Genomic DNA, 17485 nt, shown 5'->3' with positions numbered 1-17485 from the left:
AGCCAGTTAGGTTGTCAAGTCACTGGTGCAGAATAGAGCACAGCCTGGCTACAGAAACCAGGCTGTTTGGTGTTCAGGCCGGTCTCCAAGAAACACGGGAATTCAAGTATTTTTTTTTTTACACACTGATTCAGCTGCAAAATTTGCAGGGATGTTGTGTGAGGCACATGGAGAACACAAAGGCTCCTGCCCTGAGAAAAGGTGCCTCAGCTTGTGCATTCCCCATATGAAGCAAGACTGGTTAGCTGGGGAGCACCCTGGGCACAGACCTGGCCATCAATTCTCTCAAATACTCCTCTGGGACAGGGACCAAAGCCTCTGATGACAGAAATGAGAGCATTGTTTTGAAAAGGTGATGATTCTGTGTATGGGTTTTCTTTGGTATATTTTCTTCTGGTGGAACAGCTGCTGTTGGCACATTGTCTCTCTTAGTGTCTACTAAAGCATGACTGGCTAAAATCCAGGTCATTTTGTGCAGGTCACTAAGGAACAGCTTATCTGGGTAATAACTTGATTGATCGGTTTTATAAATAATCATGGCACTCATCCTGTAGTAATTACCTGGTCAATTAGAAATTAGGAGCTTGGGTAAGCAGATAATTTACTGAAATCAGATTTTTTTCTCTCCTGTTATCTAAAACATGTGCCTGCCTTTTGAAGCACTGTCCAATGTCTGGTAACTTTAGCTCAGATTAGCTCTGTTCCACTGAGACAGTGAGCACATAACTGAATTGTGATCAAGTCTTCCAAAGCATAAGCTTGTGTTGTATCCTGGTGTGGATCCCAAGGACTTCGTAGACTTTTCTCCCAGTAAGGTTGTAGAGAGTTTATATAGAAGTGTGACAGCAAGGTAAGAGCTGTCAAGAGTACAGTCTGCACTGATGGAGTACACATAATTTTCCTCTTCTGCAACTAGTTTTGGGAAGGCAAATGATTAACCGGGAAAAAGAAGCCAATATTGGAAATCTGAAAGAACTCCCACTAAAGATGATGCATGTAACAAGAACAGTTATGAGTTTCAAACTTGATGACATTGCAACATACGTAACAGAGCAAAGGCAAAAGCTAGCATAACAAGGCAGTGTCAGTGTGTTGCTGTAGTATTTTCCTTCTTCAAGACAAAACACTTTATTTTTACTTGCTATGCTCTTACTTCTGAGAGTAAAATGTACCACTGTGCCAGTGCTTCAGCAAACTCAACATCCTTAATGTATTTCTTCTACCAGACAGGAAAAATGAAACACTAATTCCAGTGTAAAGCATTTTATTTTATTCAAGTTATCATCTTTAGTGAGTCAAGCCATACTGCACAGTTTCAACTTCTGAACAACCTTAATTAAGACTCACTTTATAGCTTTTTGGTTTTCAGTGGGAAAACTGTTTAATATTTTCTAAATGAAGCTTTACCATTAAAATAGAGGGAGGAATATTTTGTCATCCTGCTGAGACACAGAAGGCTACAACTTGTCTTGCAAATAAAATATGTATCTGATCCCAGCCTCCGGAAATACCGAGTGTATTCCGTGTTAGCAGCACACGTATAGAACAGAACTTAACAAACTATAGTCATCAGCTTGAGCCAACTGGCATGCATGTTTGTTTATTAGCCAGAGGTTGTCAACTCATGGGTCACTCACTGTGGCCTAGTCATTAAGATTGCCAAAATAATGTTAGGTCGTCACCTGCATGTCTGCAGACCAGTTGAGATGGCATCACAAACAGACCAGTTGCACCTGATCAGCCCAATAAAGGCCAGCTTGCAATCTACTTGATTTGCTTTGCAGAATGAGCTTCCCCTCACAATTCTGAGCAGGAAAGTTAAAAAAAAAGAAAAAGTGTTATCAACACACCAACACACTTTTCCACCTATTTGTCAGAGATTATTTTCCTAGGCAACATGTATGGCTGACAGAAGTGCTCTACTGAGGAATAAACAGAAAACAGCTCAAAGACAGAAACTAGCTCAAAGTACAGTTTCCCTGACAACACCAATAATACTGTGAGGCCGTTCACGCTCAGCTCTCTGGATCCCGATCTCTGCGAGCGGTTCTTCATCTGTGGTGAAAACACTCAGGTCACAGCAGCTCTGCACGTGCGGCAATCTAGTATGACATCCACAAGGTAACGCACGGGCACTCAGTGACGTGGCTTGCTGGGCAGGTGCCATCACCTTTCAAAGGAGAAAAACATACAAAATGTAAATCAGATTTGGTTTTAGGCTCTTCTTCCATTGAAGTGGTTTCTTACCCAACTAGGAATAAGCTAGTTGTATTCCTGTCTGTTTTTTTTAAAGAATAATAAAAAAAGCTGAGACTAAAATTGTTATTTGTTAAGGAGGTATGGGAAAAGTAATCCCAAATGGCAAAAGGAAAGAGTATTGGTTTGTTTTTTTTTTTTTCAAAAAAAAAAAAAAAAAAGCTGCACAAGAATCAGGTCACCCCAAACCATAGCTTGTCAGGTATTGCTTAACAGGAATCTAAATGTTGCTTCCTGCAGAAGCAACTGGACTGTAATAAGCTTCAGGCTACTGTGATACATTCTCATAAAAATTATTTTTCAGTTGTTTCTGTCAAATTTGTTAAGGCTTTTGTGGCCTGTAGGCTACAGTGGGAAATCTCACTTTAAATACAGAGCCTAAATTAAAATCTTTGATGTGTTTTGTGTGAGAATGCAAACCAAAACCAGTACTCACAGCAAATCACTTGTGCTGTGTGAGAATCAAGTAATCTATCCAAATGGCCTGTAAGCTACCAGACCGTTTGTTTGATGAAGTCTGTAATGTCTGAAACATCTGAATATTCATTCCATTAATGTAAGCACATATTTTCTACTTCCTGCTTTTTTTCCCTTTAGTACCAGGTCTTATCCTGGGAGTCAATCACAAAAAGTTGCTTCTAGTGGGTTTACATTAAAATTTCCTTGTCAGTCTCTGTTCCTTCCAGTTTATCATAGTAAATGCTTTATAACATCTCTTCCCCCTCCCTTGCCATGCTCAGTATAAAACATTGTCATGTTATTTATAGTTCATGATTCGAGCACAGCTGACCACCTCCTAAATACACCTTTGTTCAGTCCGAAAACCTTCCTGGCTGTGTGGTTGACAGAGCAAGAGACATAATAGATGCACAGCCTCTCATGCACTCCGTAAATAAAACTACAGTACCGAAGGAAGCTCATTGGGTCCAAAACCTGTGACACACAGAGCAGAGTGCCAAATATAAAGCTATACTCCCAAACGAAGGCCACCTTGGGTTTCAACATCACCCCATAAATACAAGGAGGTTGTAGCATGAAGGGTGTTGATCTCTTCTCCCAAGTAGCAAATGATAAGACAAGTTGAAATGGCTTCAAGTTGCACCAGGGGAGGTTTCAATTGGATATGAGGAAAAAATACTTCACTAAAAGGGTTGTCAGGCTTTGGAACAGGCTGCCCAGGGAAGTGGTGGAGTCACCATCCCTGGAGGTGTTTAAAATATGTTTAGATGAGGTTCTTAGGGACCTGGTTTTGTGCTAGGCTTAGGTTATGGTTGGACTCAATGATCCTGAGGGTCTCTTACAACCGAAATGATTCTATGATTCTACGTAGTAAAACTACCTGCTCAAGGAATGTGGCACTGGTGATAACTTCTGCCATATGTTTCTCATCTGATTTTAAAAGAGACTTGATATTTTCCACCAATTCATGTATGTCAGGCCTCACGCTGCAGGACTGCTCAAGGATCCATGACACAAGCTGTTTAGTGTCTGTGTAACACCTGTAGTCTATCAAAGACTGAGGCCTTCCCCTCAAAGTTCTTGCTCTCAAACTGTTCTGCAAGGTGACAGCACAGAGTTGTGGTTTTAGTTCGGTCTGTGTTGCAGCTTCATAATTGAGCGCTGGCCCTGAAGACAGAGATCAAACAAAGCAAACAGTCCACTTGGTTCACAGAGCCTTTCAACAAGTAACCCCTGAGATTTCAATCCTGGTTCAGTGATGATGCAGTACATAGTTTAACCACATAAAACTCAAAAGCCTGACATGGTCAGGGCAGCACACAGGGCTCACTCTGTATTGGATTTACACTAGAGAAAATGCCTGTGAAATGAAGTAGAACATGGCTATGGTTGAGTGCATATCACGTGTCAAAGGAAGAACATTTCTAGGAAAGCTGTTTGCCATTTTGTATACATCATTTCCTTTCTCTTTTGCTCCTGTTCTTAACAGACCTGAAATGAGCATTCAGTGTTAATGCTGACATACAGTTATACAAAGCAGGTTAAGTCAAGCTTGAAGGCTTTTGCGATCTCTCCTAAACTTTTTTGTAACTTTCCATTATTACCAGTCAATAGGGCTGATTACAAAATATCTGGAAACAATTGTTTGTTAAGCTGGAAGCTAGTAATACTACAAAGTAGAAATGTCACAGGGGAAAATGAAACAAACCAAACAATAATAATAAAACAAACAAAAACCAAAGCAAAACAAACAAACAAAACACCCAAGAGGCAGCAGGAAATCAATTCCACTGCCTTTGGTCTAAACGAGGATCATCAATTTTTGGCCTTTGTAAAAAAAAAAAAAGTAAATATATATTAAAAATATATATTTTATATATAAGAACACCTACAGGTTGTTCAAAAAGCACTTTAATGTCGGCTTTATGTTGAACACAATACAGGATGAGGTCTAAAACTTTCCAGCAAGAAGAGCACTAACTAATTTGAAGCAGGTTCCATTATTTTTTTGCAGCTGAGTTCCCTTGCCACAGCACCTATGTATTTGGCTCTCAGATCCAGTGCTGAGCAGACCTAATCTTATCTGCACCGAGCCTAAAGTGCCCAAATGCTTCTGAACGATGGAGTCTCTCTACAGCAGAAAAGTTGTTGTTACTAAAATGCTGCCTCCCCACTTGCATTTTGTGAATGCTTACATGTATCAGCAGCTACTATGGGGATTACAATATCCTCTAACAAAAAAGGCAAGACTCTTGACTCGTGGATTTTTAAGACTGTCAGCAGAACCAAGGACTCTTCAGCCACACAAGCAGTTTTCCAACAGCAACTGAATTGGATCACTGACACTAAAGTAGCTGTGACAGACTTCATTGGCTCTTCACTGTGGGGTTTTTGTGTTGAGTTTTTGGTGGAGGTTTTTGTTTGTTTGTTTTGGCTTGGTTTGTGGTGGTGGTTTTTTGTGGGTTTTGTTGTTTTGTGGTTTGTTTTTTTGCGATACTATGAGGAGCAAGAAAAGGTGTGCAAATTTACAGGCTAATACCAAATACCCAAGCTAATTTTGCTTTAAGTTGCTCACATTGACAACTACCCTCACAGGCTCTTAGATGCCAGTGATACAGGGAACTGACAATTTACTAATCAACACTTAAAGAACTAACACTTGACACTTAAAGAACTAACCCTACCCCACATCACTAAAGAGCCAACAGAGAGCTAACCCTTTAACCCACATAGCCTTGCTTAGCTTTGTGTAAGTTATTGTATGAGAAACAGGAGTTTGCTGATGCCTTGCAGAGATAATAATCCTTGGGTACATCCTTGATGAATCCTTGGGTGAACTAGATAACAGAAATCTGGGCACAGGACAGGAGATACACCAGTTTTAACCAACTCAGCAGTCTGAGTCCTAACCAACTCATCACACTGGACCAAAGGTGACCATGTACAGAGAAAGAGGACCCGGGTTCATGATCACTGTGCAGCTGCAACCAGGAGGAGCCAGAGGTGGAGACTATGGAAATGGTCTGCCAGAACTCATTATGATAGGAACCACCTTCTTGGGGACAGCTTATGAATATGTACAGGCGTTCCTAAAAACTTTCATGAATATGTAACACTTTACTGTATATAACCAAGCTCATAACTACTGTAAAACACACACTTCTTGGGTGGAGCTATCCCCAGTGTGTCCAGCATCGTAAATACATACCTTCTTTACAATCTCAAGGGCTGTAAGTTCGTTTCCGTGCCTCACCAGTGTACAAATACACTGAGAAATCCTATGTGTTCCCTCCTCCTCATCTCCCAACACCCCTCTCCCCTTCCCAAACCAGTAGCACCTGTTACAGACCCTGTTTCTAGATGTGAAAGCCTAAAGACCCACAAAACTAAGGTGTTGGTTGGAGAAAACTTGGCGAAGCACAAACTGCTTGCTGTATGTTGGTAGTCTGTTGGGGGACAGCAGCTGATTTCTGCAGGTGCTATGTTCAAGGTACTAACCTTCTGACGAATGTTCTTTTAAGGATTCATTACATAAGCTCTGATAGAGAAATATCAAGTCACCTTGAAGCAGCACGGGATCACTTTTAGACCTTTGTTGCACTGGATGGAAGTCTCTCCCTTGTGCAGGCAGCAGGCTTGCGTTTGGAGGTGAAAGGCTCACTCTGCTGGAAGACTCAGGAATTTCTTCACCTAAGTAACCAGGAACAGTGAAAGTGAAGGAAAAGTAGTCAGAAAAAAGCAAATCTGTGTAAGTTGTTATTAGGTGTCATTACTGTGTTTGGTTGTGTTTTTTCATTTGTGTGGGGGTTTTGTAGGCATGTTTGTTTTTGTTGGTTTTTTTTGGTGCTCCCTCCAGACAAAGCTGTAACGATTGAACACAAAAGCCCAGAGGTGCGTGTATGTGTGTGTATGCCCACACTCATGAGTAACACTGGTCTAAAGCCTGCTTAAACATTTGCAGAAACCTGTTCAGCCTTACACAACTAAAGCAGCAAAAAAACCCCACCCCAGCTTTGCCTTGTATAAACCTCACCTTAAACTATCTGATCAGAGAGAAACGAGCTACAGCTTTCTTGAGCAGAAAATTAAATCTCACAGAGCCTGAAATCCACCTGCACATAAGCAGTTGTACCAAGATATGCACATGGTCACACAGGTCAGTCACTGTTTGCAATTAGGTAGCTCTTAAACTCGACACCAGTCCCTGTAAGGGAATTAAAAATCTTGTTTCCCTGGGTTCTTAATGAAATTAACAATTTTCCTGAATTCTTGTGATGTGTTTCATCTTCCCAATTAATCAACATTCCTCCTTTTCCTTAGAGTGAAATTACATGCTGTGATTCTCACAACTGCCTTTTTGTGCATAGGACAGGACGAAGCTTTGTATTTTGCACCAAGGCTGGTTCCATACCTCTGTCTGATAGTAGCTGGCATATTATAGGAAACAATGTTCTTGCTCATGCAAGAAACAAAGGCAAATTAATGCCAACAGTTTCTTATTCAAAAAAGGGCAAATGTTTGTGCCGTTGCTCCAACAGAAATGTACCGGTGACTGGAGCACTGAAGAAAGTTACGGCTTGGATGAAACATACTTACTGAGATAGCACCTCATCTCCCCCACAAATACAACCTAGACTCTCTAAAGTGAAAAAACAGTGACACAACCTACATAAAGTAGATACCAGCCTTGAAAGTCAGGAAGTAGGACACAGCAACAAAGCATGGTGGACCAAGAATCACACAGGATTAAAGAATTCATCACCAATATAAATGTTTTAACACCAGTGGAGCTGTGCTAGCAGTCATTCCTGAGGTAAAGTGCTGCTGGCACTCTGGAGAACTTTGGTGGTTTTGTTTTTGTTCTTCAAATACTAAACTTATGAATGAACCAATTTCATGATCTTGTGAAAATTATTCATAACAGAAATGTTTCAGATGTCAGAATGATCACTGGCTTAAGCTGGTGTGTACTGGAAATGCATATGTGATGATACAGAGCAGCTACCAAGCACCCCCAGCCATCAGCAGAAAGTCTTGTCTTCCTTCTACAGGTGGCAGGGAAGTGCTTTTGAGTTAAATAAAACCATTTTAGCCAGCACAGAGAAGCTTGCAGCTCATTCTGCAGCAGGCAGCCAGGATTACCCAGGCTCTGCTGGCAGACAGTAATGTGTAGGTTTGTTTTCCATTGGGAGCTACATTTAGCTGATCAGTCCTGGCAATGCTGAGGGAATCACAGCATCATACACAAATGCCCCGGCATGACAGAATACTGGCATAAACCAATATTTGGCTCTTATTTATAGACCGTTAACTCTATATCAGGTGAGACAGGCCATGGAGTTACCCTGACACAATCCCAACACATCCTCTCATTTTGTATTTCCCTCCTGCTGTGGTTTAAATGCAGCAGGCAGCTCAGCCCCACACAGCTGCTCACTCACCCCACAGTGGGATGGGGAAGAGAATTGGAAGCACAGAAGTGAAAGGGCTCGTGAGTTGAGATAAACACGGTTAGGAGGTGAAGACAACAAAACAAACCAAGGAAAAACAAGTGATGCAAAAGCAATTTCTCACCACCAGCTGACTGATGCCCAGCCAGTCCTTAAGCAATGACAACCCTAGAAAACTTCCCCAACGTCCGTGTTTTTGAGCATGACATTCCAGGACATCCCTTCTTTGGTCACTTGGGGTCAGATGTCCCACCTTTGTCCCCTCCCAACTTCTTGTGTACCCCCAGCCAACATGCTGTGGGGGGCACAGTGAGACACGGAGCATGTGCAAGCACTGCTTACTGAGAACTAGAACTCTGGTGTGTTATGAACACTGTATAGTTCACAAATCCAAAACAGCATCACATGTGCCATCCCAGCCAGACCTAGTGCACCTCCCCAAATGCAAATAAAGGACAAAATACTGCTCAGCGTATTTCTGTTACTTAAATTCACCACCCCTAGGAAGCCTTGGCATCATCTAGAAGTAGTAGTGTTATGTTTCTTCATTAAAAAGCTCACTTTATTCATTATCTGAATTTAACAGCCAGGCTGAGGTTTAAATAGGTCTTTACAGGCATTCTTATAGAAAAAGAAAACAAAAGGAAAAAAAAAAAAAAAGTAATAAAAAGGAAATTAAAAGAAAAAAAGGAGAAAAAAGTATGGACAAAGCAGTTAAAAAGATGATGATGAGGGTACAATTCATCACATGTTCAGGTCTGCTTGCTTGCGAAGGAAGTTTTAAAATACAAACAATACCTCAAACAATGACTTATTATGGCTTAAAAAAAAAAAAAACAAGCAAACAAAAGAATCACCCCAGCCCCCCCCAAAAAAATACCCCTTGACTCTTCTTCACAACAGTTGCATTTTCTATAGTGTTCTTTTCCTGTTTTCTGTTCTCATAACTTTAAGCAGTCACCACTCAGCCCTGTGTTTGATATCTTGTTTTCTTTTGTGTTCAAAGTTCCCAGAGAAAGCAACAGTACATTTATCAGTAAGTCCTTGAGAATTAAATTTTTTGCTACAAGTCTTTTGAATTTCTTTCTGGTTATCATAACTGATAAGATATCAGAAGCATCCAATTGCTTGTTTTCAGAAGTTTCAGATAGACTGCCAGCGAGTAAGGGAGCTTTGAGAGACTTGTTATCTGGTCAAATTATGGTTTTATGTAAATGATTTTTTTTCCTGCCACCACTCATTAAGGACAGTTTCAACTGAAACTGTTTTCAGTTTTTCCATAGCTTGGGAAGTAGGTTGGCAGAGGAGACCCCACAGTCAAGTAAAAGATTCGGGGCTTCCCCTCTGGCCCCAACTGTCTTTACTCTCAATATTCTTGCAGTGTGAACATAGTGCAGTCAAGGCACATGACCATCTGTTACACAAAAGACAACCTGCCCCATAATGGCAAGTTTAAATGAAAAGCAGAACAGATCTTCACCATGGCTGTACTGGAAAGGCTGCCTGTGACTTACATGGGAGCCAATAATGTTTAACTGCAAGCGTACACTGCAGCAAAAATTAGGCTGAAAACAACTTGGAACTATTTCCATGATTTTCTAAAACGATCCTGAGCAAACCATGATGTGGCCTCTACATGGAGTCTACCTATGTCCTCTACCAGCATGCGGAAACTAATTAGTAATTCTCTCAGTGCAGGCTGAATAACAGGGTAATTCTCACATTTAGCTCAACACAGTACAGCATTATTTTATCCTTTTCCTATTTTCATCGGCAACAATATGTCAACAGGAACCATCATGTATACAAAACAAATGGAAACACTGGATCTTACAAGCTAAGAAGAGAGAGTCAACAACTACCTTGTGGACTACTAAGAAGGAGATATAGATATATATATATATAGATATATATATATTTTTGTGTGTGTGTGTGTCTTAAGAGCAAACAACTTTTAATGTATTTTAAACATTAACCCTTGTTCCTACTGCCCTAAATAGTCATGATTCTGTATATCTGCTTTGCAATATGGTGCTTGTCTTTCAAATATATAATAATGCTGCTGCCACAGTAATTCATCTGGGTTGGGTGGAACTGTTCTAGACAAATTTTAAAATGTACTTTTTACCTTGAAAGGCCTCACTGCCACTCACTTGACCCAAATCAACGACTTCCACGACACTTGTTTGTAGCGCACTTTCCTGGAATAAAATAGAAAAGTTGAAAAGTTACTAGTAACTACCTCTTCTTCTGGTACATTCTAACAACTGCAACATACACCTTAGAAAGAGAACTCTTTTGCTTAACTTCACAGTGCCTATGTGATACAAGTTTAATCCCACTGCAAAACCAAAACCAAGACTAGTGAATGTCTAAAATTAATGTTCATCATTCAGGTCAGCCAGTTTTATCCTGCTGAGTATTTTCTGAGTAGAAGCACCTGTCTTCTGAGAAGACCAGTGAAAAGGGATCAGTGAGCACGGCAAAACTCCAACCTACTCCCACATGGGAGGAGTATAGGTATGGACAGAATGTTTAGCAAGGAGGCAGCAAGGGCATCCTCTAGAATAACCAGCAAAAGATATGCTCCAAAATAAATTTTGCTCCTTTTCCCATGCACAGACACAGTTTTCCAACTCGGTGAAACTTCTCAACTCTAAAGGCAAGTGATTAATTAAAGTCTTCTGTGATATTAACAGCAAGCAAATCAAACATTTTCTCCTGTTATTCTAAAATTAAAATATACCTGACTTATTTTACTGCTGCCTCAGTGCAACCTTACCTTTATAGCGGAATAAACAAGTTAGGCTTGAAACTCCTGTGGGCCATACCTGCTCAGAGGTTTTCTGCCTACAAACAGCTTGGTAAGAAGGAGGTGGGTCCAGAGGGCAGAACACTTCAATGCCTTTGATTCGCGCTCCATATATGTGGGGCAATGGAATCACACCAGAGCCCAGCATCCTGCAACAAACAACAGTGAGTGGCTCTGTCAGTACAGCTTTCCAGCTGCAGGAAAACATCACCAGCTGCCAAACTCCACTGGCTTCCCTGTGCCAGCTCAGATTTTGGGATCGCAGTCACAGTTAATGAACTTGATGTGAGCTGCAAGAGATTTTCCCAGAAGATGTCAGGAAATTGCTCCTTGGGTGGAGGTGACTCTCCAAGGTGTTCACCAGAGAGTCTTTGGCCAGTACTGTGCCTGGAAACCCATTTCAGTTTTACTTCACAGAGATACGGTTTTGTTTCAAGACATCCAAAGGCAAGTGGTAATTTAAAATGTGATAGCCTAGCTCTGACTCTTGTGAACAACTGAATTCTTAATTATAACTGAAATTCAAGATACTTACAACCTCATGTTCTATGTTCAGATATACCTGCACGGAAAGAAGCAAACTCAAACTAAAGACTGTTTTTGTGATGAAGCTTGGCTAAGAATATTATAGTTGATCAATTCACAAAGGCTTGTATGAGGCAAGTGCACCTCATGGTTAATCTTACTTCGCAGTTTTCAAAGAGCTCTCTGAAATCTTAAATACAGCAGAAATGCCAAAGACCTTGGGCTGTATCATCTTCCTCCTACAAGGTAGCTCTGAGAGGGAAGAAACCAGAACACTGCCTGAAGAAACTCTTGTTGGCAAATGCCAATTTTGATGAGTTTACATCACCCCATTGACACTGGAACAAAGCGTGGTGGTTGATGGCAGAGCTGCCAAGGGGACCCTCCTCACACAGTCTTTAGATAAGTGTATGACACAAAGCGTCTCAGTTTTTCTCTGCTTTATATTATGCTTTAAATTGCTGATTTGGTACTGAGCAGGAACCTCAAGCAACACACAGAAGCCCAGGTTTTCCTCTTGGGACCCACATCAGGCTCACAGCTGTCACTAGTGGATCTGATCTCTATTCCCTGACACTACAAAGAAATGCTACACAAGAACAAGGTTCTTCCTCCTACCGTTTAGGCTTCTCTGGACACTGAGATAACAAAGGTTGACCAGGAAAATTATTTTCTTCTAAGCTGATAGAAAAGAGCAGAGTGAATGGAAATGTTTAGAGAAGGCTGCTTACAGAGAAAAAGAATAGGACTTCCAAAAAAGAAAATTGGGAGCACTTTTGTGGAAGGCTCCTGTCAAGGTAATGCATGGAAAAATCCAAGGAAAAGAAATAAAATATTTTGATAACTGGTCATTGCCTTTTCAGTCTTAAAACTGGGAGACAGATATCATGTTGAAATAGTTTTTAATTTCAGGCTATTTCATCTTCCCCTAAAAGCTTCAGAATAGTTTTGGACTTCGATAGAGATTGATGCTCCATTGACATTACTTCTTTACATTTTTCCAGTATGTTTGTGCTGAGTTTACATTCAATGTAGGCCACAAAACTGTACTTCTTGAACCCTAGTTCTGTTCTTAAACATGACTGATCCGGCCTACACAGCTCAGTCACTCATTGAAAATTAATATTGCATCCAAGCATCATATCATGTTAAAATGTTTTACAGAACATGCAACCAGGAAAGCATTCCTTTAAGTGCCTTAACAGAAAATTCATTTCCAGGATGTGCACATTTTTCAATCTGTTATTAATTTCTTAATTTGCACACTCTTTTTTTATGTAAGCAAGGCAAATACTTCTGTTAGTCAAAAAAAAAGCCGGCAGCTTTTTGAAGTGATGACACAGAAAGGTAGGAAAGTAGGAGTCAAAGCTTTTTCAGGGAATCCCACTGCCAAGAGAACTCCTCCGTACCGTGGGGAGACTTCTGTCCTGCCGCTGGTGAGCAGGACACCGAAGGAGGAAGGCGCATCCTCGTCAACCTCCATCTCACATTCTGCATTGGTACCTCAGCCCACCAGCAGCATCAGGGCCTTGGCCTCCTGGAAACTTCAGTGTTTCAACAGCAGGAACATGTTTTGTGGTTAAGAAACAACTGTCAGCAGCACAGAGGTCCAATTTGAGACACATTATGAATTTGAGAATACACAACTTGGATAAACAGATTGGCATTTTGGTAAATGCCTCTAGTCCCCAGATGGTACTTAAAGCTGGACTGGGGTAGATTTCTAGGTCACAGGCAATTGGTTTGCTGCCCTGCATGGATCGCCTCTTCCCTTACATTCACATGCCTTATAACACTTTGTATTTTATTCTTCACGTGGGAACTCAGCTGTAACTGTTAATGTTGTTGTGCCAGTCTTGAAGAACAACTTAATTGTTGTTTCCTTATTTGTGAAATAACAAGGTTAGAGGTAGAAGCTGACCAGACATTTGTAATGTTAGCTTGTTTTGTCTGCTACTAAATATGACAAATGTAAAAGCTTTTCCTTGAATAAATGAACAAACCAGTTAATTGGCTTTGCTAGTGGTGCCTCTGGCTCTTCAATTTAAAGGGTAGAAGAGAACAGCTTCCCATTCCAAACATTTCCTTGGCCCACATTTTGATGTCCGCAGTGTTTCCTTTTTCAGAGGGATGTATCTGTTTTGGAGTCAGCCCAGGAGCAGCTTGCAGAGGGTGCTTCACCATGCTGGATGCAGCTCCTGTCACTCCCATTTCACACAAAGGTTTTGGCTGCGGGGTGCACGGTAGCTTGGCACAGAAAGCCAGGCCATGGATGCAGCGTGGTGTTCAGGCTACAGACCAAGCAGGGAGGGGAGGGTGAAGCGTGAGGAGGATGCTTGGGAAAAGGTGAGGTCCCACCTCAGCTGTTCCGTGGGAGCCATCACATCTCATCTGCCAAGAGTGGAAATTATCTCTGTCCATTGCTTTAATTACTGCACTGCTGCATGACTATCCTGAGTACCTTGACACAAGCAGCCTGACTTCAGAAAGATGTCACCATCACTTAAATGTTATTATCAACAATTTCTAGTGCGATCACAGGCAAGGTAGCTACCCCATATTAGACCACAGAAACCTTAAATACTGTTCAGCCGCCACTACTGTGCAGAAAAAATACAAGAGGAATACTACTACCAGGAATAAGATAACCTTCTAGAATGACATGTCAGACAAAGAATGACAGCCTATTTTAAAGCAGGGGAACTGTGACAAGCATATTTCATAAATACCTTATCTTCCAAAGAGATCATTGCGCATGTCATCCTCTTCTCATAACTAGCTTAAACCCAGGCTCACATAGGAGATTTTTAGTAATGTTTGGAATTAAACTCCAGGTTTTAGCATTTTCAATGACTTTTTTATTCTAAAATCTATTCCTGTGCTATGTTAGCATTTTTTATGTAATCTCAGGATCTGTAATTACCTTTGCAAGCACCATGGAGTCTTGAAAGTCAATGTACACACTATCTGTCATGAAACAGTGAAATAAACAAAATAGTTCTGCACACTGAAAACAGCAGGAGTTTTAAACAAGAGTAGTATGATACTGTCTGCTTGAGCATGGTGATATTTTATATATAAATATCATATGTTCACAGCAGCATAATGCGCCCCACTTGAGTTGTAAACTAATAAAGCGAACCTGCAAGTTACTGTGACGAGTGTGTAACCACTGGCAGAATGAAGGATAACAAAACCCACAAGTCACCAAGAATTGCAAGAAATATAGGCACTACTAAGTACCAATACAGCAAAATAACCAAGTTGATGCTTAATGGACAAGCTACACGATTTTTAACACTATTCCTCTGCAAAAACAACAAAAAAATCCACAAAATTTACACTAAATGTTTCGTAAGACTAATTATATGAAAGAAGGCAGCCTTCTGCAACATGAAAATTTTCTGCACATTTTCTCTTGCTCACAAGAAAACTCATGCAGCTATGATTTTTTTCTCCTCCAAATCCTTCTTCCCTGATCTTTGTAGTAATGAATTTAGAAAAAAAAAAAAAAGTGGACAGGGGAGATTACTGTGACTTGTGACTATCCTCCTTTCTGATAAGCAAATTCACCCTCCCAGGCTCACTGTCAGTCCTCCATCCCACAGCTGCCACTGCGGAGAAGCCCAGCAACAACCCCAGGTGCAAAACCCGCCTGTCTGCTTGCACACAGGTAAGGGTAGTGATTACCTGGCCTGGCAGAACAATCAGAACATACCCTCCAGTCCAGTAAAAAGGTCTGGGAGGTGAGGCTGCTGTCTCTCTCACATCACCTTGCCAATAGGTTGTGCCTGGCTTTCTGTCACTGCCCGCACCTGACAGCATCGCAGCAGTTCTCAGACATGCCAAATTGCAGTATTTCTCTTATCTGAAACAGTTCCTACAGAATCTAAAGTGAAAATCCCCAGATTATTCCCCTAACCCATCCTGTATATATGCTGCCTCCTAACTCAACAAGTTTATTCTTCTTTTCTTTTTTTAACTTCCTGAGGTCACCAACCTTTTTCAGTTAACAACTGACTAAAAGAAGAAGACGATCTTGTAGTGTTTCCAAAGACATTAAAAGAAAGGAAGAAAGTGTAGAGGTTTACCTGTGACTGCTTTGTGGAGTACAAGAACAAAAAGTTGAAAAATAGGAGGGAGGTGGCACAGGTGGGACAAAATCATCAGGATCCGAAACTTGATCTTGCTCTCCAACATGAGATTCATCCTAATCAAATGAAACTTCTGTTAAAAACCTTCCGAGATTAAAAAATTCCTGTCATCTAGAAATACTGTTAGTATTGCTGTTCATAGCAGGCAACGCCTTGCACAGACTTACTATGCAGGATCTTCTCGTTAGAAATATTTTTGAGTAACGCAGGGAAACCGCTGCCAAGCAAACTGTGGTGGTGAGAGCATTCAGGGCACAAAGGACAAAGATAACTTTCTGAAGAACATGAAGATTATGGAAATTAAAAGATTAAATCAAGATATTTGTAAATGTCAAAATTAATAATAATAATAATAATAATAATAATAATAATAATAATAATAATAATAATAATAATAATAATAATAATAATAATAATAAACTAAAACAAACACGGAAAGCACAAGAATGACCATAAAATTACTTTTTACAGACGTATGTGATGAAGCCTTCAGAACAGGTAATCCCCAAGATTGGATTAATTTGCAAAAGCTTGTTTTGCCTTGCTATGTGTCCTGACAGGAAGATACAAAAGGATTTAACACCACTCAAATGTGTTTTGTGGCCTGTCTATTCATCCAAGAATTATAACCTTCCTCTTAATTTTACTGTGGGAAATCCAGATGTGAGATAATCACCATTTAATAAACATTAAAGCAGTTTTATATTTGAAGATGATGCTGTTTGGAAGATGCATTTTGGCAGTTTGTAAACCAAGAAAGCCTGAGAAGATCAAAAAACACTAAAAGCATCAAATAATCAGCTAACATTTACACCATATTTACCCATGTAATCTTGTCTGAATTCAGCTGTAATTTTGATTGCATAAAACACAGGACAAGAGCTGCATCTTGGATCAGCAATGCACTGGTCAAAACCCAGAGATGAGTAAAAAAACAACCAACCAAAAAAAAACCCAACACTAAACAAAAAACAAACCTGTTACAGAACCATAAAGGGCTCTGACCACTGTGGAAGACCAGAAAATAACAGGATTTTTCACTAGCAAGCACAGCAGTCGCCTGAGCGCTGCAGTGTCACACAGGTGTGGACAATCAAAGCAGTCATGTTCCATGGTGTGCTCAGGGTACCTTGAGAAGAAGGCGAGCAGCATTGCACGGCTTCACATGGTACAGCTTCAGGGCAGTCTCTTCATCTGGGCATTTAGTGGCGTCAGACCTTTCACAGCAGATACAAATCTTCTCTTCACCTTTTTCCACCTTATAAACACAAAACTCCACTTTTGATTTATTAGCTCTTTTAGGTAACATTTTAGCTTGCATAGTATTGGGCCTGTGTCTTAAACTATACCTCTGAATGGAAAGCAAACTGTAAATAGAGTAATAAAATGGAATTTTTGCAGTTTGGTACACCAATGATTCGTGCATTATAAAGCTGTATTATGCACACTTCTTATTTGAAAGGAAGCGTTACTGATAAGCTCAAGACCTTTAAATACAACTAAGTTGCAATCAAAGCAGCACTGATTACTAAGCAATACTAAGCAATGGGGTGGTTAGTAGGTAGAGAGAGGTTCCCCTTCCCCTCTACTCCACCCTAGTGACACCACATCTGGAATATTGTGTCCAGCTCTGGGCCCCTCAGTTCAAGAAGGACAGGGAACTGCTGGAGAGGGTCCAGTGTAGGGCAACGAAGATGATTAAGGGAGTGGAGCACCTCCCTTATGAAGAAAGGCTGAGGGAGCTGGGTCTCTTTAGTTTGGAGGAGACTAAGGGGGGACCTCATTAATGTTTATAAATATATAAATGGTGAGTGCCATGAGGATGGAAC

The 17485-nt window shown here is 40.6% G+C and overlaps 1 protein-coding gene across 2 annotated transcripts in view; it reads right to left on the bottom strand.

Annotated features, from left to right (window-relative positions):
- Nucleotides 1–1714: 1714 nt before the first annotated feature.
- ENTREP1 (endosomal transmembrane epsin interactor 1) overlaps nt 1715–17485 on the bottom strand; it is a 31492-nt gene continuing 15721 nt past the window's right edge. The window contains exons 4-11 of one of the 2 annotated variants that reach the window (XM_065045959.1): nt 16786–16914; nt 15824–15931; nt 15594–15712; nt 10997–11126; nt 10294–10366; nt 6277–6405; nt 3596–3882; nt 1715–2170 (exon numbers count right to left, since the gene is read on the bottom strand). In XM_065045959.1, the coding sequence (XP_064902031.1) occupies nt 1964–2170; nt 3596–3882; nt 6277–6405; nt 10294–10366; nt 10997–11126; nt 15594–15712; nt 15824–15931; nt 16786–16914 (1182 nt within the window). In that variant the 3' untranslated portion in view covers nt 1715–1963. The remainder of the gene's footprint in view (nt 2171–3595; nt 3883–6276; nt 6406–10293; nt 10367–10996; nt 11127–15593; nt 15713–15823; nt 15932–16785; nt 16915–17485) is intronic. The other variant, XM_065045960.1, reaches the window with a different exon arrangement.

Source organism: Columba livia, chromosome Z (genome assembly GCF_036013475.1).
Source record: "Columba livia isolate bColLiv1 breed racing homer chromosome Z, bColLiv1.pat.W.v2, whole genome shotgun sequence".
Lineage (NCBI taxonomy): Eukaryota > Metazoa > Chordata > Aves > Columbiformes > Columbidae > Columba > Columba livia.
This window is presented reverse-complemented; position numbering and strand designations above follow the sequence as displayed.